We start from the raw sequence: 22,956 nt of genomic DNA, 5'->3' as shown, positions 1-22,956 counted from the left end.
CTGCTGTGTGGATACAGCAAGCAATTTGGAAGTCTGTTAACCTTTATTAGAAGAAGATTGGAGTACAGGAGCAAAAACAAAATTGCTTCACTTCTAGAGAACACTGTTGAGACCACAGCTGGGGTATTCAGTGCAGTTTTGTCCCTGAAAAAGAATATTCTTGCCAGAGAAAGGTTTGCAGTGGAAGTTTACCAGATTGATTCCTGGGATTGTGGGACTCTCTGATGATGAAAGATTGAGGAGATTGTGGGCCTTTATTCTCTGGAGGTTAAGAAGAATGAGAGAGGCTCTCATAGAAAATTATACAATTCTAAAAGGGCTATGCAATGTGGATACAAAAAGGATGCTTCCCCTGGCCGATGAGATTAACAACCCGGGGACACAATCTCAGAAGAAATGCCAAGTCATTTAGGACTGAGGTGAAGCTGAAGACTGTAGAAGTTCCGTTATTAAGTAAGTCCAAGACAGATTTCTAGTTAGCAGTAACATGAAACAATGTGGAGATGGAAAAGGAATATGGCATTGTGATAGATAATCAGTCATGATCTAGAATGGCAGGGAAGGCTTGAAGGGCTGATGGGCTACTTCTGCTTCCATAGTCCTATGCTCCTGATGGGCAGTGAGGATTGGTTCGAATTTGCCTCATTAATCAGTAAAATCATTCAGTGACAGTGTGGTTTGGTTGGTGTTAAAACAGTCATTCTTAAATTATAAAACTTGAGTGCCAAATAGCTTTTTTGCCTATTGCAGCTGTTATGAAATTATCTGCTGTTTGCCTGTTTTCAACAGACAAATGTGAACTGAAATAAGTACTGAACCATCCATAAAGAAGCTATTTTAGTTTCATAACTGTGATAATATAGAGACACATGAATCCTGTTTACATAAAACCTTCTTTGTGCTTTTGGGAAAATGGCAACTTCAAATGCTGTTATAATTTTTTGAACAATTTTCAGTTTTCTTTTCCAAGGACTCAGTAAATGTAGCTATGTAATGTGTCCTGGCACTTTTGTATGTATAATTATAAATGCCTACAGTAAGCACCTCCAAATTTATATAGAATGCATGAAGAAACTAATATACAAGAAGCTATCTGTAAACTGTGGAATAGAGAGCATATTACTGCAGATGCTGGAATCTGTACTAAAAACAAAAAATGCTGGAGATCACAGCGGGTGAGGCAGCATCTGTGGAGAGAGAGCAAGCTAATGTTTTAAGTCTAGATTACTCTTCATCAGAGCTGACATGAAGTGTGGAGTGGACAACATTTATGCAACAGTGGGATGAGGGGTGTGGGAGTGGAGCGCTGGGGAGAAAGGATGTGCAGATTAAGTGATTGGAATGTAAAGTCACTTTACAACATTCTGGATTTAATATTGAGTTCAGCACCTTCAGATTGTGAACCCACTCTCATTCCTTCCCTTTCTTTTCGCTTTACTGGCTGTATTCTCTGTCACCATGTCCTCTTTCCCCTCCCCGTCTCCAGTGGGAGCACCTGTTCTTTCCTGTCTGATGAAGAGTCATATAGGAACATTCGTTGCTCTCTTGCTGTCTCTCCATGGATGCTGCCTGACCCACTGTGATCTCCAGCATTTTCTGTTTTCAATAGAGAGTCAGTGTTGTAAAGCTGGACTCCCAGCACATTGGACAGAGAAACGTGTGATAGGGTTTGTATTTCATCATACATTCCAAGCAGGATTGAATAATTGGGAAACTTACCCTTGTGTATGTTACGTTTTACATTTGAAATAGTTGAATTTTATTAAGATAAAGCAGGAAACAACAGTGTTTGTTTTCTCTTTTTCTCCAGAGGGCAAGGTTGAAGTAACAAAAGAAGGAGTGAAGCTGTGCACCATGGGACCAGGCAAGGTGTTTGGTGAGCTTGCCATCCTGTACAACTGCACCAGGACTGCCACAGTGAAAAGTAAGGTCCTGTTCAATGCACCATGTCCTGCTGTGTGATCATGTTTGACTTGTGTTCCTTTGCTGAATTCCTGTTTTGTGACGTGGGAAAATTGTATAATGTGTAATGCTCCAAGCTGAAGTTAGCACCATCCTCCCTAAATCACTGGAATTAGATAGGTCACGTTTGATTTGAAGTTAGAATTAGAATTCTAATTAGAATTAGGTTTTGTTGTCACGTGTACCCAACTACTGGAATACAGGAGTATACAGTGAAAAGTTTACAAAGTTGCTATTCAAGGTGCCATCTTGGGTACAAGGTACCTAGGTACAAAATCTTAGGTAAAAATGTGAGAAAAATAAAGAAATTAGTTAAAAGTTCAACCTTACAATTCTTGTCAGTATGAAGTAGTGAATAAGAAACAAAATAAGAAATAAAGAAATAATGGACCTCACGTGCTTGTATGGAAACACAATTAATTAAGTTTTCTGAAATTTAGTTGGGGTGAAGGAGAGATTAGATTTTCTGAGAACTATAACCTTATAATCTTAAATTGTTCATCTTCAAATTCAAAGGATCATTTGTTCAACAACACTTGAGTTTCAACAATTACTTGCAGCAACAGGCAAAGAGTATGGTTAATGCAATCCTTAAGGTCATCTTCAAATTGCAACTTGTTGCATCTTGCAGTCTTTATTTATGTTTTATATTAGAGAGAAAGTGCTTGATCTGTTTAAGAGAACATTAAATTTGAAAAGGATATTTTCTTTGAATTATGCTGTATTAATAAAGCTGGAAAAATCCTATTACTATACAGATGTGCACACACAAAAGACATAAAGTGACAGACATTTACTTTCAGGTTACTTGCCTTGTGCAGTACAAATTAATTATATTGAGATCTTCTTGTTTGTTGTAATGTCTCATTTGTACTTGAAGGTGGGCACTTTATCAGCATTTCAGTGTCCACTGCAAAGCGTAGTTTTGGAAGGATACAGCTATCAGACTGGACTGACATCAGGTAGTGATCTAATCCTCACCCTCTGACCTGTTCTTCAATCCAGCCCAGAGTGTTTATTGTTAAGATAAAAAGGCATGATAATGTACAAGGGTGACTATATGTGGAAAAAAGAGGAGCTGCCAGCATGGAAGAGATCCAACAGATGTAGGTCATCAGAGTTGTAAATAAATTCACACAAACTCATGTCCAGAGTCATTCCATCTTAGGCTCTTAAAGGAAGCCAGTGCAGAAATGATGGATGCTCTGGGGATCATTTTCTAAAGCTCACTAGATATAGATGAAGTACCAGAGGACTGGAAGTCTGCGAACAATGTGCTTTTCAACATGGTTACAAAGGATAGGCCAAGTAATTATAGGTCAGTCAGTCTGACCTTGGTGGTGGGCACACTACTAGAATCAAGACTGAGAGTTAGGCTTAGCTGTTACTCAAAAGGCATGGATTGATCAGAAATATCCGTAGAGTCATAGAGCTTTACAGCATGGAAACAGGCCCTTTGGCCCAATTTGTCCATACCACCCAGTTTTCACAATTAATCTCGTCCTATTTGCCTGCATTTGGTCTGTATCCCTCCATATATCCCATCCATGTACCTGTCAAATGTTTCTTAAACAGAGTGGTTTTATGAAGGGAACGGAAGATTGTGTGGAATTTTGAGGACATAACAAAGGGAATTGGTAATGTTAGTACAGTGAATGTTGCCTACATGTATTTTAATAAGGCACTCGACAAAGTCCCACACGACGGACTGGTCAGAAAAATTAAAACCCATGGGACATGGGAATGCGGTGAGTTGAATTTAAAATTAGCTCAGTGACTGGAAACAAAGGTCTATGGATGTTTTTGTGAATGAAAAGTAGTTTCCAGTGGTGTCCCATGAGGCTCAGTGTTGGGTACCTTGCCCTTTGAGGTACTTATCAATGATTTAGATTTATGTGCAGGAGGCATGATTTGGGAAATTTGCAAATAACACAAAAATTGTCTCAGTAGTTGCTAAGTGAAGTGAATGACTATGTGCTGCAGGAGGATATCAAAGGTTTGATTGAGCGGGTGGAAAAGTAGCAAAAAGAATTCAATTTAGAGAATTGTGAGCTTATATATTTGGGGAGCACCAACTTCAGAAAAGGGCATACACAGTAAACGAGAATGCATGTCTACAGTTTCCTGAAGGTAAAGAAAAGATGGCAAAAAAGGAAGATAGGATACTTTCATATATTCTGTGAGCTGTTAAGTACATGCACAGGGATGTAATGCTGGGAACTACATGAGACACTGGCTAAGCTACAGTTGGAGTTTGTGTATAGTTCTGGTCACCACATTACAGGAAAGTCTAGAGGGTTTATGGAGATTTACAAAAATACTGTCAGGATTTGGAAGTTGCAGATATGAGAAAGGAATAGATAGGCTACAGTCATTTTCTTTATAACTTAGGAGGCTGTTCTAGGTGTACAATATAATGATAAGTTTGGATAGAATAGACATAGAAAACCTGTTTCCCCTGGTAGGGACGCCACTTACCAGGGCACATAAATTTAAGGTGATCGATAGAAGGATTAGAGGGAACATGAGTAAAAACCTTTCTATCCAGAGAGTGATGAGTGTTTGGATTCACAGTCGAGTTTGGTGATTGATGTTGAAACCCTCAGTTTATTTGAAAGGAAACTGAATCTGCAGCTAAAGGGCTATAACCTACAAGGCCACAGACCAGATGCTGGAAAGTGGGATTGAAATTGAGATGGAGGATGGTCTTAATTAATCAGCCAGTGCAGGTATCTTAATGGGCTGAATGGCCTCTTTCTGTGCTGTAACTTTTTTCCTGGCTCTATCAGAATCAGCAACTATGGTCTAACTACTAAAAGAGCCAACTATTCATCTTCAGCTTATTCCTTTGGGTGAAAGATAGCCCTCTGACATCCACTCCTTGGCCTTATTGGTCATTGCTAACTCCTCATGGAGTGTGCGACTTCACCTTCACCTCAAGTGACTGAGCCACTGTGATTCCCGCTTCTGAGCTGGTGCTCGGGAATAAATGAGTACCTCTTGCTGGCATTCTTACAGAAGGAGAAAAGATGAGTAAGAAGGTAGTTTTAGGGCATGTGTAATTATTTCTTGCTTACACCCAAACCTTCCTATCAACCTCTGAGGATTTCTTAGAATCATTGAATCCCTACAGTGTGGAAACAGGCCATTTAGCCTTTAGAGTCCACACCGACCCTATGAAAGGCATCCAACCCAGACCCGCACACCCTCACCCTATCCCTGAATTTCTTATAGCTAACCCACCTAGCCTTCACATCAGTGGATCCTATGGGCAATTCAACATGGCCAATCTTTTGCACATCTTTGGACTGTGGGAGGAAACCCAGGCAGACACACAGAGAGAATGTGAAAATTTCACACAGACAGTTCACCCAAAGCTAGAATTGAACCTGGGTCCCTGGTGCTGTGAGGAAGCAATGCTTAGCACTGAGCCACCATGCCACTCTTAGGAGCAGCAGATGAAGAAGTCAGTCATACATCTCATTTCCCCTCAATTAATGTCATACAGTTAACTCTGTAAAATTAAGTCATTTGATTAATAGTTGAACATACGCTTAAATGTTTTTATAAGATGAATTATTTAAATAACACGCTTGGACTTGAAAAGGCATATTAGCAAATGATAAGGGAGAGATTATATGAGACAGTGGCAAGAATGGGAAGTTTGGCTGAGGAGTGCTCCCTTTGGATTCTGCATTGGACACATTCACAATATAAATGGAAAAGATGTTTTCTCCCCCCTGCCCATCCTGGTTCTCAGCCTGCTCCATCAGGATCCCCATGGTCGTGTCCAGGAATCTAGATACTATTGCAGCTCTTGAAGCTGCTCCCCACATCATTGTACAGCTCCAGTGTCTTGCTCCTCCTGTTGCAGGTAGCACATGTGAGACGGCACAAATCCTTATAAATCTGGAGCAGCATAATGGAACCACCACCCAACAGCAGCTCAACTACCATTTGGAAATGAGTGGCCATTCACTTAATCTCCATACCATGGGTTGGGAACCTTGGGCATGTAACATTGCTATTATAGAAAGATGACAGAACTAGAGAATTGTAGACCAGTTAACCTAACATCTGTTGATGGAAAATTGCCCACCATTTATTGTCAGGGATTTGCTAGACTGGATAACTAAGGGTAGAGTGACTGAATGCCTTGGACTTTTCAGCTGATCAGAGAAAAAGCGCACGGAATTGTTGGTGATATCTTCTGACTCTGGTTAAATTTTTTTGTACTGGTGACCCAAGAAGTGGGCAGAGCAATTCCCATTGATGTGGCTCATATTGAGTCTCAAAGGCATCTGATCAAATTTCTCATAACAAACTGTTCACTAAATTGAAGCTCATGGGATTGATGGCAAATTATGGACCCAATTAGGTCATTGGCCGTATTGCGTGAGACGAGACAGTGGACGGGTCATCTCATTAGTAGGATGTGACTCATGGTGTTCTGCAATGATCTGAGTTGGAGCCTCAATTATTCACTGCATTTGGCAGCTAGAATGCAATGTATCCAGGTGTGCTGATGTCGCAAAGATGGGCTTCATTGTAAGCGGACTGAAACATCAAATTACAAAGAAATATTAATAGATTAGATAAACTGTGCCAAATGGATTTCAGTGTAGACAGAGGTGAGGTATTTACTTGGAACTCAAATGGCTAGAACCAGATATTCTCTAAATTGGTGAAATGGTGGAGGTATCAAGTAAGTTGAGATCGATTAGGTACAGAAAATAATCAAAGATGCTAATGGATGCTGATCTTTATATTAAGTGGATAGAAATCATGCTTCAGCAACAATTCTGGCTGAAAGGCAACAAGAAAGGGTGTTACCTTCTTAGAGGAGGGCGTCTGTGTCTCTCTGGGACAGACATCCCCACATTTTGTGCCTCTAGAACCCAACCCACCACCGTCCCTGCCCCTTGCTAGGGTTCCCAATTTCTCCCAACCAAAAATCCCCAGACTTTAAGTCCAGGAAATATTTCCCCTCTTCTTGAGACTGTATGGATCTCAGAAATGGTCACTGATTGTGCCAAAAGCAATCAGAATAAGTAGCAGCTATAGAGGGCAGAACTTCCTGTTCCTGAACGGTGTAAGTCCTACTCTCAAGTAATTAAGATCTGTCCCAGCATTTTGACATTTTGTTTTATTGATGCATTGCAAGGAACAAGTTGTCCCATAAAATTCATGCTGTGGACTACTCTGAGCAGTTCTGGATACCTCACCTTGCGAAGGCTACATTGAACCCAGAAGGAATGAAAAGTAGATTTATCCAAATGATAGCTGGATACCAATGTTAAATTACAAGGAGACTTTACACAAACCAGGGCAGCTCACTTTGGAAGGTTACAGGAGGATTTATTCAAAACTTTCACACATTAGCTGGAAGATATAGGATGGATTGGGAGGAACTGTTTTGCTACTTGCGAAAATTAGGACTTAGCGACATAATTCTAAAAAAGTAAAGTCAGATCTTTCAAGTGTAAAATGAGTAAATTTCTATACAGAAAGCACAGTGGAAGTTTTGAACTCTTCCAGAACTGTTTTCAGTGTTCCAGTTTTCGTTCAGCTCGGGTTTTACATAGCTGAAGCATTACTTCTACTTTCTAGTGTACAAGTCCCTATATATAAAGATTAGCATTTCATGAGGCTCTTTTGATCTGAGATCAGTCGCTAATTTTGAACCTGAAATTGATAGATGTTTGTTGTCCAAAAGTATTAAGGGACACAGGGCAGAGATTAGTGGACTCGCCAAACTTGATCTCATAGACTGCCTGGTGCTAAATGTGCTTTTCTACTCCTGTGTGTTTCTACGCACTGAAGTGTATGACTATAGAAGATTGACATGGTAATCCAGTATTCTCCTGGAATTTGTCCTTCTTACTGTACCCAAATGCCAGTGGAAAACTTTGGAATTCTCAACATTTTAAACTTAAATTTTTATTTTTTTTCTATTGATTTGAAATCTTTGCCTTTTTTTCTGTTTTTTTTTGCAGTGTGTGTAGCATGGTGTGCACACGTGGGTGTAGTGTGTGCAGAATCTTTTGAACGAGTTGCTTTTTCCTGAGGACGACTCACATTGGGATAAACAATCCTGGCTGTGTTAGTGCAGTATAATGTTTAGAGAGATTGGCAGAGTTGGGGAATTACATATGCTAGGCAATTAATTTTCACAACTTCCATAAGGGTTTTAGGGCTTTATTTCCCTAATTGCTCAGGCTGGCAACTTGTGCTGATGTTGATCAACACAGTCATTAGTTGATAAACATGTAGTCAGTTCTGGAGTGATAAGACTGTCTGAAGATTAAATGTACCATAGTACTTTGATTTTTGCTTGAAACGACATCAGTACAAAATGCAACTTAAAATCTCAGTCAGCTTTCACACTGACAGCTCTATTTATTCCTCTGTAAAAAAAAATTCAAAGCCTAGATTGCAACACTGTATTCAGGCATGGATTGAAGTTCGTCATTAAACTGTAACTCAAACTTATTTGCAAAAAAGAAACAGCATGTTAATGACATGCTTGAAAAAAAATCTATTTTATCATCTGTTAAAACATTTATTTTGTGTATTCAGAAACACTGGGAATAATTGCAGCATTTGACTTTTTGTTTGTAATTTTCATTAGCTTCCACATGCAAATGTCCTTGCATTCAATTTTAATATTGACAGTTAAATGCATTGTGATATTGCAGCATCTCTTTCAACTGTAGGAATGTATTAATTCTACACAATTCATGGAGTGGCCTCATAATCACTTATTTAATTAATTATTTGTTAGCAAAACTATCACTTGAACATTAACAAAGAAGACAAATATTGATATGGCACCATTCAAGATTTCAGGATATCTGAAATGAAAGAAGGGCTTTTGACGTGTAGTAACCGTTGTTATGCGGGTAGACTGTAAAATGCTTTTGTTACTCCAAGTGTCACGTTGGAGAATTTGCTTCAACATCGTATAAAGGTTAGCTGTCGATTTTGGAGTGCCCTGAATAGAATACACCATTGGGTTAATTGATTGGGTGCTCTTGGCTGAGAACTGCAGAGGAGCTTAAGAAATTGTGATCTTCCTTCTACTCATCCAAATGGAGCTACAAACAGTCTTGGATGGCTCTTAAATCCATATGCCATACTACTTGTCTATACTTTGCTGGCAGGTGTCAACATAGCCCTATCCATAGAGTTAAAACAATGCCCAAATCTTGTTGGAAAATGAGATGAGTTTGCAAGGCTGTTACTTAGGCACAGATTGGCCGGTAAGTTCAAGCTGTCAAAATAGGAGCAGAGTTTTCGGAGCAGTTTGTGGATAGGCCTGAAGCCTCTTCAGAGAGATGAAAGCTCTGAATGAGGTTATTTATTTTCTTAGTGAGGTAGTGACAATACCTCAATACAGCAGGGGACAGCTCATGGAAGAGCAGTGTAATTGTGATAAACCAGGGAGTCCAATTCCTTATGAAAACTTAAGGCATTGAATGGGGGCAACCTGCAGAGGGGGAGGTGGCATTTGGACCTTTTAAGGGTGGGGAAAGAGATGGGACGGGGAGCATGATGGACTTGGTGAAGTCCTCATAGTGTGATGGGGAGGAGAATGCTGAATAGAACCTTGTGAATGCAATGTGGATGGAAGGGATGGATGGACAGTACTTTCAGGAAGGGACGGTGCTGAGACCAGTTGGCAGCCGGGCAACCTGCATTGATTCTAATGTTTTCGTGTTGGATATTTGGTCGTATTGAGTTAATACAGTGTGGTAAAGGAATGAGCTCTACTTTGTGGCCCTTCATTTGTTAATGCAATGCCAATCAACCTCCTTAACGCTGAAAGAGAACAAAACAGGATGGAGGTGTTCCATTCTTACAAATGGCAAATTATTCTTATGATTTTAGAAGTGTAATCTTTTAGGTCTCTTATTTTTCCTTTTTGGTCATTTTTTTAAAAATTTGCTTCTGTAAAATCATAATTTATTTTCTTGTTTATTTCTCTTTCTGATTTGACTTAAATTCATCTCTCTTATCCTTGCTCCTCTATTTCTTTCTTCATCCTTAAGCCTTTTTTCAAGGTAATAATAGCATTGTTGTATTATGAGTGTACAATGCTAATTTCATGAATTGCGTTTACAGATTCATCATTGCCTTTACTGTGCTCAGCTCATATCTGTAGCAATTTACAGAGTAGAAACCATCAAACCTGAATAATACGGGAAAAAGTCTAACCAGCAGCATATGCCAGGAAAATACTTTTCTTCGGTATTCACAACTGAGAGGGACCTAGTTGTAGAGGAGGACAGTGTGAAACAGTGTGGAAAGCTAGAAGAGGTCGCTGTTAGTAAGGAAGATGTGCTAGGAATTTTGAGGAAGTTGAAGATAGATAAGTCCCCCGGGCCTGATGGGATTTATCCAAGGATTCTATGGGAAGCGAGGGAAGAGATCGCAGGGCCTTTGGTGATGATCTTTTTGTCCTCACTGTCCATGGGTATAGTGCTGGAAGATTGGAGAGAGGCAAACGTCATTCCCTTGTTCAAAAAAGGGAATAGGGATAACCCCGGAAATTACAGGCCAGTTAGTCTTACGTCAATGGTGGGCAAATTATTGGAAAGGGCTCTGAGAAATAGGATTTATGATCACTTGGAAAGGCACAGCTTGATTCGCGACAGTCAGCATGGATTTGTGAGGGGTAGATCGTGCCTCACAAACCTTATTGAATTCTTTGAAGAGGTGACCAAACACGTGGATGAAGGTAGAGCAGTGGATGTGGTATACATGGATTTAAGTAAGGTGTTTGATAAGGTTCCCCATGGTAGGCTCATGCAGAAGGTAAGGAGACATGGGATAGGGGGAAATGTGGCAGATTGGATTCAGAATTGGCTGACCCTTAGAAGACATAGGGTGGTAGCGGACGGAAAATATTCAACATGGTGCTCAGTTACGAGTGGCGTACCTCAAGGATCTGTTCTGTTTGTGATTTTTGTAAATGATTTGGATGAAAAGTGGAAGGGTGGATTAGTAAGTTCGCGGACGATACGAAGGTGGGTTGCGTTGTGGATAGTGCGGAGGGCTGTTCTAGGTTACAAAGAGACATTGATAGGATGCAGAGCTGGGCTGAGAAGTGGCAGAAGGAGCTTAACCCTGAAAAGTGTGAGGTGATTCATTTTGGAAGGAAAAACTTGAAAGCAGAATACAGGGTTAATGGAAAGATCCTCGGCAGTGTGGAGGAGCAGAGGGATCTTGGGGTTCATGTCCACAGTTCCCTGAAAGCAACCACTCAGGTGGACAGAGTTGTTAAGAAGGCGTATGGTGTGTTAGCTTTCATTAATAGAGGGATTGAGTTCAAGAGCCATGAAGTTATGCTCCAGCTATACAAAACCCTGGTTCGGCCACATCTGGAGTATTGTGTCCAGTTCTGGTCGCCTCATTACAGGAAAGATGTGGAAGCATTGGAAAAGGTGCAGTGGAGATTTACCAGGATGTTGCCTGGAATGGAGGGAAGGTCTTACGAGGAAAGGTTGAGAGAGTTAGGGCTTTTCTCTTTAGAATGACGAAGGATGAGAGGTGACTTGATAGAGGTGTACAAAATGATCAGAGGTATAGATAGAGTATACAGCAGAGACTTTTTCCTAGGGTGGAGGTAAGTTTTACGAGGGGGCATAGTTTTAAAGTGAGTGGAGGTAGATATAGGGGAGACGTCAGAGGTAGGTTCTTTACTCAGAGAGTGGTCGGGGCGTGGAATGCATTGCTGGAGAGGGTAGTGGAGTTGGCCTCATTAGGGGCATTTAAGCGGCTATTAGATAGGCGTATGGATGATAGTATAAGGTAGGGGTGGAGGTTAGATAGACCTTAGGATTAGGGTAAAAGTTCGGCACAACATCGTGGGCCGAAGGGCCTGTACTGTACTGTTCTATGTTCTATATTCTATTGCCTGGTCCACTAAGCTTTGGTCCATGAGCATATGGGTTAGTTTGTCCTGGTTATTTTGTCCTGGTTTTTTTTTGAAGAGAGGTTGTAAAGCAGATATACCAAGCTGCCTCTAAGAAAGTAAACAATTTGTGAAGCCTTAGTTTTTTTTAAAAAGTTGAAACAATGAAAGCAGCCTGAGTGCGACCAGCTCTCACAGAATAGGCTTTCTTTTTTTTTAAGTTTTTACGTTTAATTTTGAGGAGAAGCTCTTGGGGTCTCAAAAGATTTGGAAACTTCAGTAAATGTCTCCTGGCTGCTGTTCTGTCTGAATCTTCTCGATGTTTTTTTCCTCCTGGATTTGAGAACTGCATCTGAGAATCTGTTTCTGAATTTTTTTGCCAAAAGAATGTGGTTGTGGGATATTACTATATCGGAACAGTTAATTAGTAATAGTTACTGTATCTATTATTCGATTAAGCTTTCCAATAGTTGAGTTATTTTAAATTCCTATTTCTTTTGTTTGTATTTTAACCATAGTGTTTAAAAAAGTTGTGTTTTGCTTAACATTGAGTATTTTGATCAGTCACATTGCATCTGGAACATGACACTTCACATCTACCTTTAAAATAAGAAAAAGTTAGGGTCTAGACTACCATCTTAAAATACTCTTGAGGGGGTCTGATCTAACCTGTAGCAATCTGCACTGTGCAATCATTAAATGCTGAAGGCATGGTAGATGGAGAAATGCTGTAGATATGACCCTCACTTTGACAAATTTCTTCCAGTAATGCAGAGCCTTGCTGGTACACAAACACACACACACACAAACACACACACACACACACACACACACACACACACAGATAATAATGGGCTTGTAGTACTCCAAACTTTGCAGCAAGAAGCTGCCAACACCAGAGGCAAACTCAATCCATATTTCAAGAGTTAAGTTCTGAGTGATCCAATGTTAAACAAGGTTGTGCTCAGCAAGTGTTTGTCCCTTATTAAGTTGTCACATGCCTGCTCAACGGGTCTGCCATACTTTGGTCTAATTTATCAAACAAGGTCAGATGGATTGAATTTGACAGTCTTTTGACAGCAGTCATTTATCTACTTCTGCTTCAAGAATCTTGCATAACGTTTATTTTCTCCCCAGGTGTTTGTGTCTTTTTACTAAAGTCTTCAGTTTGCTCACTGAGATCCTGAAGCCTTGATAATTGCTTCCTCCTTGCAAGTTGCAGCTAATAAATTCCCAAGAGTCCCTGGTTGAAGCTACATTGTAATCAGCAATCCAAATGTCGAGATGAGCAGAAATTGATGGGTCTCCAAAAGTTCAGGTTGTTCCTGATCACGGATATGTAGTTCAGAGTGTTAACATTTCCCATGCATTGTGTGCCCTGATGTTTTAATTATTGGTCTGTCTTGTCTGCATTATTTAAGTGTTTCAAAGAAATGAAAGCCTCGAGGACTACCTTTGTAACTACGAGGTGTTTAGAATACAATTAGAAGTTTCAGAGCAGAGTGCAGATAAAGTAATGATTCCATTGTAGGAAACATTCAGACTGTGGCCTGTACTGTAGCTAATCCAGCCAGTGATCCTTTACTCCAATAAAAACAAAGAACTGTGGATGCTGAAGGTCTAAAACAGTGAACTTGTATTTAATAATGAAAAATTAGTGAGCTTCCCTCCCTTTAATGACCCACTCAGCAGTTCCCAGCTGCCCAAAATGCAGATTTATGTGAGGAAAATATTGGCACTGGGTGAGGCTGCCATTCCTCACTGATGGTGTGGGTGAACCTCCATTAGTGGGAAATTGATTTTGCTGTTACCCTCAAATCGGGGTAATTTTACTCCCTTCATTTTATTTCATAGCCACTGAAGATCAATTGCACTGTTTATTGACTTGGAAGTGATCAGGAGGAGGATAATATGACAACTCAAGAGGGCACAGGCTGGTGCATTGGATAAGCACATAGCAGATGAAATTTAATGTGGAGAATTGTAAAGTGATACATTTTGGTCAGCAGGCAATATAAAGTGTACAATCCTAAACGCCACTCAAGCAGTGAGATACCTGACAATATAAAGGCGCAAGTCATTAATGCTAACAGGACAGGTTAGGAAAGTGTTTTTAAAATGGATCATGGGATTTATAAATAGAGACATAGCAGTCAGAAGGAAGGAGGTTATGATGTACTGTTGTAAAACACTGATTCAGACTCAGCTGGGGTATTTTGTCTAATTCTGGGCACCATGTTTGAGGAAGAAGGCTTTAGAGAGAATGCAGAAAAAAGATTGCAAGACTGTCTCCAGTGCTGAGGGACTTCAGGTATGTGGAATAACTGAAGAACAAGGAGATCTTTGCTTAGAAAGTCGAGAGAAGTTTTGTTGGAGATCTTCAAGAACCTGAGGAGCCTAGACAAAGTAGACAGAATTATTTTTTATTGTGGAAGGCTTGAGAATCAGAGGACACACAACTCAGATTATTAACAGAAGAACCAATGACAACATGATGATATGTATATTTTCATGGCAAGTAGCTAGGATGAGGAAAGTCTGACTTGATTTTGTGATAACGTCAGATTCAACAGTGGCTTTCCAAAGGCAATAAGTGTCTGAAGAGAAAATATTTTCAGGGATACGGAGAAAGAGTAGGTGAGTGAGGATAGTTGAATAACACCATCATGTGCTGTAACTGTTCTGTGATTCCTTCTGAGGTAACAGTCTTGATTTGACCATGAAAGACCAATTTTAAATTGGTAAGGAATCATAGGGAAACTAGAGTCATATTATGAGATGAGTCATAATCTCATTGAATAGAGGAGCTTCTATTTCTACATGTTATAATTTTATGGTCTTTAGGGAATGAATTCTTTCCTTTCCTTACCTAGTTTGGCCTACTCGTGATTCCAACCGTACAGCGAAATAGTCGACTCATTACTGCCCTCTGGATGACGAGGGATAGACAATAAATGCTGTCCAAGACAGTAACATGCATATCCCTGAAACAATGTAACAAAATCTGGGCTAGCCTTTCAATATGGTACAATAACACTGTCTCCAGTGATTTATTGATCTATTCCAATACTTTTGAAGGCGTTTCCACTTTTACAGTGTTTTTGAATGGACAGTTTGCTGGCTGTCAGAAGTAACAAATTGGAAATTATGTTATTTTGCTACCTACAATATCCAATCAAAGCACTGTTATTGCTCACTTCAGTCAGCGTAGATGCTTGGAATCCCTAAAGTGTTTGTGCAGGCCATTTGGCCCATTGAGGCCACAGTGACCCTGTGAAGAGCATTGCTCTCAGACCCACCCCTTACCCTAACCATGTAACCCTGCATTTCCCATGGCTGATCCACCCACCCTGCACACTGGGCTATTTAGCATGGCTAATCCATCTAACCTGCACATCTTTGGACGGTGTAAGGAAACTGACGCAGACACGGGGCAAATGTGTAAACTCCACACAGTTGCCCAAGGATGGAATTGAACCCAGGTCCCAGCACTGTGAGACAGTGGTGCTAACCACTTAGCCACCATGCTGCCCTATTTCAGCAAGAACTTGTAAATGAGGCAACAACATTTTACTCATTTTTTTGTACTGTCCCTCCTCTACTTAGAAACCTTTCTAAATTATATCTTTAAAATGCAGGTAGCTTGCTGAACGGTGCCAAAGTTCTGAAATGCCCACTCCTAGTTTGTTGCCAGCTATTTATAATTAGTAGCAACAGGGGGTTCCTGCCTTGCCTCCTTTCCAGCTCTGCTGAAAATAATAGGAGATTAAAACAAACATGTGATTTATATCTTTACTGGTCAGTGGCCATTCTTTTCCAATTCCAGCCTCTGTTCAGTCTTGGAGAGTGACTGAAAAATCTGGCCAAGGTCTCTGTGAAGTATCACAATGATAACATAAGAAAATTCCCCTGAAGTCTTGGACTGTAATTTGACTGTTCATGTGAGGCCCATATTGGAAATAAAGCATTTCTAGCGATGAGGGTATTTTGGGTTTTCGTGGAAGTGGAATAATGGCATTGGTATTATCTATTTTTCTGTCTTGTCGATGCGTTGCATAAAGATTTCAGGTATGTATGAAGAAATGGGGGTCCCATGGCTACCTCTCAACATCATCATAAAACAAGACATTGGACTAAAGTAATCCATAAAGAGGCAGCAGGGAAAGGTTTTCCAGACAGGTGTTCAATTATCAGAAGTTTTAATTATTCTTAGCAATTGTACAGGTTGGTTTCATTGGAATTGCGTCAAATGAAATGGCTGCATTTTCAGAAATTTGTGTCCATGGAAAATCGCACATTGTTTCCAGAAACTCATTTGCACCTCTAATTTATATAGAATTTCTTTCAGCTCATTTGATGCTAACACACTATGCCTGTTCTCAGTATGACCAGTCATACAATGTAAAGTTATATGCTTTTGGTTGTTTCCATGAGGATATCAGGATATTTGTTTTAGTGCTTTTGTAATTAGTGACGACATCATTCTCCATTTTGACTTAATTTACCTTATTGCCTCATGTTTTTAGCTTTCCTTTGCTCGTGATTTGTTTTTCTCTTTAAAGTGGCCCAATTAATTAGTAAAGTTGGTATTGCTGTAGGTTTTGTGATTTTTGATCAGTATTTTCAGATTGAATACTGTTGGAGAGGGATTTCAAAGAGGAGTCTTGAGTTCCGTGTTCAGGACAAATTGATCTTCATTTGGAGCTCCTCTACCACACATGTGGGAGAGGCCAGAGACCGCTCTGAACCTGGGATCATGTGGGGCCCAGTTGCCCTCTTAAATACAGCTCAGATCAGTGGTCAGTGACACTCTACCTTTCCCAATGAAGGATATTTACACACTCCACATTACAATGATTACATTCAACATTGCCATCAATGCTTGCCATATCCCCTCTGACCTGCATGTCCAATCCTGTGAATGCACAATCAATGATGGACAACTTCATGGTCCACCTTGGATCCTCCCACCATCTTGTGATGTTTGGCAGACCCCTTTTCACCTGTCCTTGGACTCTTGACCACATTCCAACACCGATTGTTATGTCCTTTCCTAGACATTTGCTTGCGCATTGAGTACCAATTACTAAAGACTTTTCAAATTTGGTCATGTTCCTTGCTGGTCTCATTACAGAAGATTAAAAAAGGATGTTAACTTCAACCAATTGTTATAATATTTGTAATAATATCAGCTCTAATATAAAGTTACTTATAAAGTTATACATAGTTAAACCTAATACTATGATGAAGCGAATACTTTTGGGAGCAGCATCCCTGCTATCCAATTTGTGAAGTGGTGATTGTTTATTCTCTCGAGGTCATAATGACCCTGTTTCCAAATAGTTTCTTCCCCCCTTACTATGTTATTTGTCTCTCAGTTCTCTTATGAGGTTATCTTGTTTATATGTTTTTGCTGTTCTAATCTTCTTGCTGATGGAGAAAACAGTTTCTTTAAGGATGTCTCTGTATCCAAGGCTAACTGTCTTCAGAAATTTAATTCCCCAACATCTAATAAATTTAAACCTCTATTATTATATGTATAGGTGCTATTCTCATATGTAATTATAATTAAAAAAGCTTCATCTCAGGTAGATCTATTTCATATAAAAATTGGAACTCTCAAATCAGATGGTTTTCATCTGAGCTCCTTATCAGAGTCTTACTGTTTATATTCTAGTCCCATCTTACGAAGACTCAGAGGCATTTTGTTGTCTGTCTGTGAAGGCTATGATTTGAACTATATCAAATGCTGCATCAGCTAAAATTTCCTTCGATTGTCCGTGTCATTTAAAAAGAAAATCCCTAATAACCCTTTTGTCATATTCAGACATGGGCAACTACAACAATACTATTAATACTTCATATTTATCCTTTCATTGCTTCAACAATATCTACATATCATTGGCTTTGAGCATTTTGTTCATCATACTTTGACTGATGTGGTGTTTTGTACCAGTTTAAAAAACACAGTCCTTTCTCTACCTTCAGGCTAGTTGCTGCACTTAGTTACTATGACTACTTCCTACTTTTCTCATTGTTAAATACCTTTTCCAGCATAGAATCATCTCTGTTTGGTCTGTGATGTAAAGTATTTAAAGTAAGTTCAAATGTTGATCATTTCTTTTCTTTTGAATGAAATGGGTATTGCTTGTGAGGCCAATATTAATTGCCCTCAAAGATGGTGAGACACCTTCTTGAAATGCTTCAGTCCACGTGGTATAGGTCTATCTGCAGTGTGATTAGGAAGGAGATTCCAGTGATAGTGAAGGAACGTTAATATCATTCCAAGTCAGGAAGGTGCATGAGTATGGTTTGAATGGAAGAAACTTGCATATGGTGGTGTTCACATGCGTTTGCTGCCCTTGTCCTTCTGATGTGTAAGATCACAGGTCTACAACTGATCTCTAAGGCTAACTAATGGCCCCAACGACAGTCACTTTATCATCATAGAATACAGTGTGAAAGCAGGCCATTCAGCCCATCGAGTCAATACCAACTGTCCGGAGACCATTCCACCCAGGCCCATCCCCTACTCTGTTCCTATAATCCTGCCTTTCCCATGTCTAATCCACCTAGCCTGCACATTGTTGGACACTGTGGACAATTTAGCATGGCCAGTCCACATCTTTGGACTGTGGGAGGAAACCCATGCAGACACAGGGAGAATGTACAAACTCCACACAGACAGTCGCCCGAGGGTGGAATTGAACCTGGGTCCCTGGTGCTATGAGGCAGCACTAGTAACCACTGAGCCACTGTGCCACCCCCGTAGATCTTGATGTCTGATCTTACTGAGGGGCTGAATGGTGGACGCTTGTTTCTATATTGCTCAATTTCAGACAAGGCATATGGTTTCTGAGTCATTAACGTATCTGATACTTGTCTGTACTCCTGTCAGTCGTATTGCGACAAATTCTTTCAGCTACTTTTCTAAGTTAATATCAATTGGCTATTTAAAACACACACACACAAACACACACTCAGATGCTTTTGTGCTGTGACTACAGATCATTGTTGATAATTGAAGGCATAGGCTACAGGACACACAAACTGTACAAGGTCATTGTAATCACTGAGCTTGGATGATTAAAAATTTTAGCATACTTTATTTACTGCAGAATCAGCAGCTGATAAAATGAAGCTCGCTATGAGAGCAATCGAGTAACTGAATATAAAACAGGAACAGTTTCTAAAATAACAAAGCTTCATCTTGGATGTTGAAGAAAGGCTTCTTTCTTGACCATCTGGATGTCCCAATGCACTTTAGAGCCAATTAAATGCTATTAAAGTGCAAAGATTGTTATAATACAGGAAGCACACCAGTCAATTTGTGCACAAGGTTTCGCAAACGGCCAGGATACCAGGAAGACTCGACCACTCTTGTTCAAATGGTCCCATGAGTGTCAACACTCAACAAAACAATGAAAGGCAAAGACTATTAAAACAATAGAAGGTTAAAAATGCACAGCTAACATTATTCAAACTAAACAATAAAGCTTTATTTTGTCAAATGTTTTATATAAATGCAAGTTGTTGTAGCAGTAGCTGAAATAGCATGTTAAAAGAAAAATGCTGTGGATGTTGAAAATCTGAAATAAGAACAGAAAACTCAGCACGTCTGGCAGTATCTATAGAGAGAGAAACAGAGTTCATGGCCTGGGTTTTCAGCGAACTCGGATGATCTTTAAAAATGCCGGGCAGGTTCCGGGCTTTTTAACTCTTATTGGGCCTTTCCCATTTTCACCAGGGCCTTAAGGTCACAAGCTTGCACTCTGCCCTCCTGAGTGCCAGATCCATTACAGAGATTTGTGGCCAACTCCTCCATGGTTTGCATAGTCAGGCCAGTTTTTTTAAAGAGTTGAGGTTCATGGCACATCAGCGGCTCTCCTCATGCATCCCACATGAAGATATGTCCCTCTGACCACCTTCGCAGCCTGGTGTTAGGGTGTATGAGAGTCCATGAGAGGAGGGTGAAGGGGCATAACTGAGCAGGGAGACATGAGGTACCTTCTGCTACCTGCTCACCTTCTGCTAGCTGCCTCAAAGATGAAAATCCAGGCCAACATTTAGAATCCAACATGACTGTCCTTGAGAACCCTGATATATAAATAAAGGCCAATCTGAAAAATTAATGTTGTAACAATACAATTAGCAACACCAAATAGAAGAAAGGGTAAAGCCTGGACCCTTAACAGGAAAATCAGCTTCACACAAATTGAACGCATTTGAATAGGTTTCAGAGTAGACTCATAAAGTCATTTTGAACCAAAATTAAAATCCAAAAGCTAGATTTCACTGTTTTTGTGAATGAAAGAATTATGGTGAAATGCATGTTCATCCACACCATAATTACTTAGTGATCTTGTGATAATTGCCACTGCATTGTACGTGAATGGTTTCAAGAAATCTCCCAACTATGTCATAATGTTTTATATAAATATGGAGGCAAGAAATGTACACAATTGATTCTAGTATGATATTCTTCTGGTGTTTAGATTGCAAACTAGCATCGAACCTTCTCTTAAATGCCTCAGTATTATCTGCTTCAGTCACTACTTGTGATAACTCATTCCACATTCTCACCATACCTTGAGCAAAACAGCATAGAGAATAGGAGCAGAAGTAGGCCATTCAGCCCTCTGTGCCCAGTCTGCCACTCAATACGTTCATGACTGATCACCAAACCCTGTTCCTGCTTTCTCCCCATGGCCTTTTATCCCCTTAGCCTAAAGAACCATATCTTACTCTTTCTTGAAAATATTTAGTGCTTTGACCTCAACCTGTTTCTGTAACAGAGAATTCCATAGTTCACCACTCTCTGGGTGAAAATATTTCTCATCTTTATTCTAATCGGCTTACCCTGTATCCTTAGAATGTGACTCCTTGTTCTAGACTACTTGGTCATAGGGAACATCTTTCCTTTACTCTGTCTAGACTTGTTGTGATTTTATAGATTTCTATGGGATCCCTTTTCATTCTTCTAAACTCCAGCGAATATAGTCCAAAACAATTCGGTCTCTCTTCATATGTCAGTCTTGCCATCTGAAGAATCAGTCTGGTAAACCTTTGTTACATGCCCTCCATCGGTCAGAACATCTTTCCTCAGGTAAGGAGATAGAAACTGCACACAATACCCCAGGTGTGGTCTCACCAAGACCCTACACAATTGCAACAAGACAGCTCTGCTTCAGTACTTAAATCCTCTCAATATTAAGGCCCCACAACATACCATTTGTCTTCTTTACTGTTTGCTGTACCTGCATTTTTCCTTTCAGCAACTGGTGTGCAAGTGTAGCCAGGTCTTGTTGCATTTCTCTCTTCTCAATCTATATCCATTCTGATAATAATCTACTTTTCTGATTTTGCAACCAGAGTGGATGACTTCACATTTATTCACATTATACTGCATCTGCCATGCATTTGCTCAGTCTCTCAACTTTTCCAAATCACGCTGAAACATCTGAACCTCCTCTTACAGTTCACCCATCACCCCACCCAGCTTTGTGTCACCTGCAAATGTGGAGACATTTCATTCAGTTTCCTCATCTAAATCATTAATATATATTGTGATTGGCGAGGCCCAAGGACTGCTCCCTGCAGTGCTCACTTGTCACTGGCTACTCCAGGGGTAAAAAAGCCCCATTTATACCTACTTTTTGTTTCTGTCTGCCAAGAAGTTGTCTATCCATGTCAGTACATGATCCCCACTCCCAAAAGTGATAATTTTACATGCTAAACTCTGATGTGAGACCTTATCCAAAGCCTTCTGAAAATCTGAGTATATCTCATCCACTGGCTTCCTTTTATCAACTCCATGAGTTCCATCCTTAAAACATTTCAGTAGATTTGCCAAGCATTATTTCTCTTTTGTAAATGAATGTTGACTCTGTCTGATGCTGTCACTGTTTTGCAGGTGCTCTATTATTCAGTCTTTCAGAATGGAGTCTAGCATTATCTCCACTACCAATGGCAGGTTAACCTGATTATAATTCCATGTTTTCTCTGTACCTGTTTTTTATTAAAGTAGTAGTGTTGTATTAGTTACCTCTAATCCATACAAACTGTTGCAGAAGCTATAGAATCTTGAAAGTTGACCATCTACTATTTCTAGGGATGCTTCCTTTAGCACCCTGGAATGTAGATTATTGGGCCCTGAGGATTTGTCAACCTAAAATTCCACCAATTTCTCCAACACCATTTCCCTATGAATACCGATTTCCTTTAATTCCTTCCTCTTTCTCTTTGTGTTTCCTATGACTTTTGGGATGTTATGTTTTTCTCTTTTTGTGAAGACAGAACTAAAGTCTCTAAACTAAATAACTAAAGTTTTTAATTGGTCTGCCATCTCTTTGTTCCCCATTATAACATTTGCTGTTTCTGACTGTAAGGGACCTACATTTGCCTTAATTAATCATTCTCTCTTCATATACCTATAGAAGTTTTTTACAATCAACCTGTATGTGTTCCACAAGCCTAATCCTCTGTCAATCAATCCCGTTGTCCTACTTTGCTCCCAATCGTCAGGTCTGCTGCTGTTTTTGTCCCATTTGTATGCCTCTTCCTTGAATCCAATAGGATCACTAATTTCCCTTATTAGCCATGGTTGATCCACCTTTCCCAAATAAATGCCTCACCATGTTATGTATTTAAAACATTTGGGCAATAGAATTAAGAACCATTATCAAACCATTTCTAACACAGATTGGGCTCTTTTAACTATATGCTGTAGTCAGTTTAATAATAATGTAAAGATCTTGAACAGGAACAAGTCCTTTTTTTTAAGAAAAAGGAACATTCAAGTCTTTAACTCCAGAAAACTCTTAACTTCAGCTAAACGTTGTTTACACAGCTCAGACTTTTATAGTCCTTTGTGACAGTCATTTTATGTTAGCTCTTTATTTTCAGTAAATAATGCACTTCTTTGAGCAGCTGAAAGGTTTTTATATCACGCTATTTTGTTGCCTGAGTGTGGTTTGAGAATATTGCAAGCCTATGGTAAGCTTAAGATGGAGCAGTCATTCTAAGGTTGACCAACTATAAATTTGAATTCAGATGTGAAAATACAATTAGGTTGTTTA

At 39.7% G+C, this 22,956-nt stretch overlaps 1 protein-coding gene across 1 annotated transcript in view; it reads left to right on the top strand.

Annotated features, from left to right (window-relative positions):
• The window catches only part of LOC109930658 (cGMP-dependent protein kinase 1), a 483,442-nt gene that overhangs the window by 100,387 nt on the left and 360,099 nt on the right, over window positions 1-22,956 (top strand). The window contains exon 2 of the mRNA XM_048608956.1: window positions 1,811-1,924. Within this exon, the coding sequence (XP_048464913.1) occupies window positions 1,811-1,924 (114 nt within the window). The remainder of the gene's footprint in view (window positions 1-1,810; window positions 1,925-22,956) is intronic.

The sequence above is a fragment of the Rhincodon typus genome, chromosome 20 (genome assembly GCF_021869965.1).
Source record: "Rhincodon typus isolate 14 chromosome 20, sRhiTyp1.1, whole genome shotgun sequence".
NCBI classification, from domain to species: Eukaryota; Metazoa; Chordata; class Chondrichthyes; order Orectolobiformes; family Rhincodontidae; genus Rhincodon; species Rhincodon typus.
Note: the sequence above shows the minus strand (reverse complement) of the source record. Positions and strands in the feature narration are given on the sequence as shown.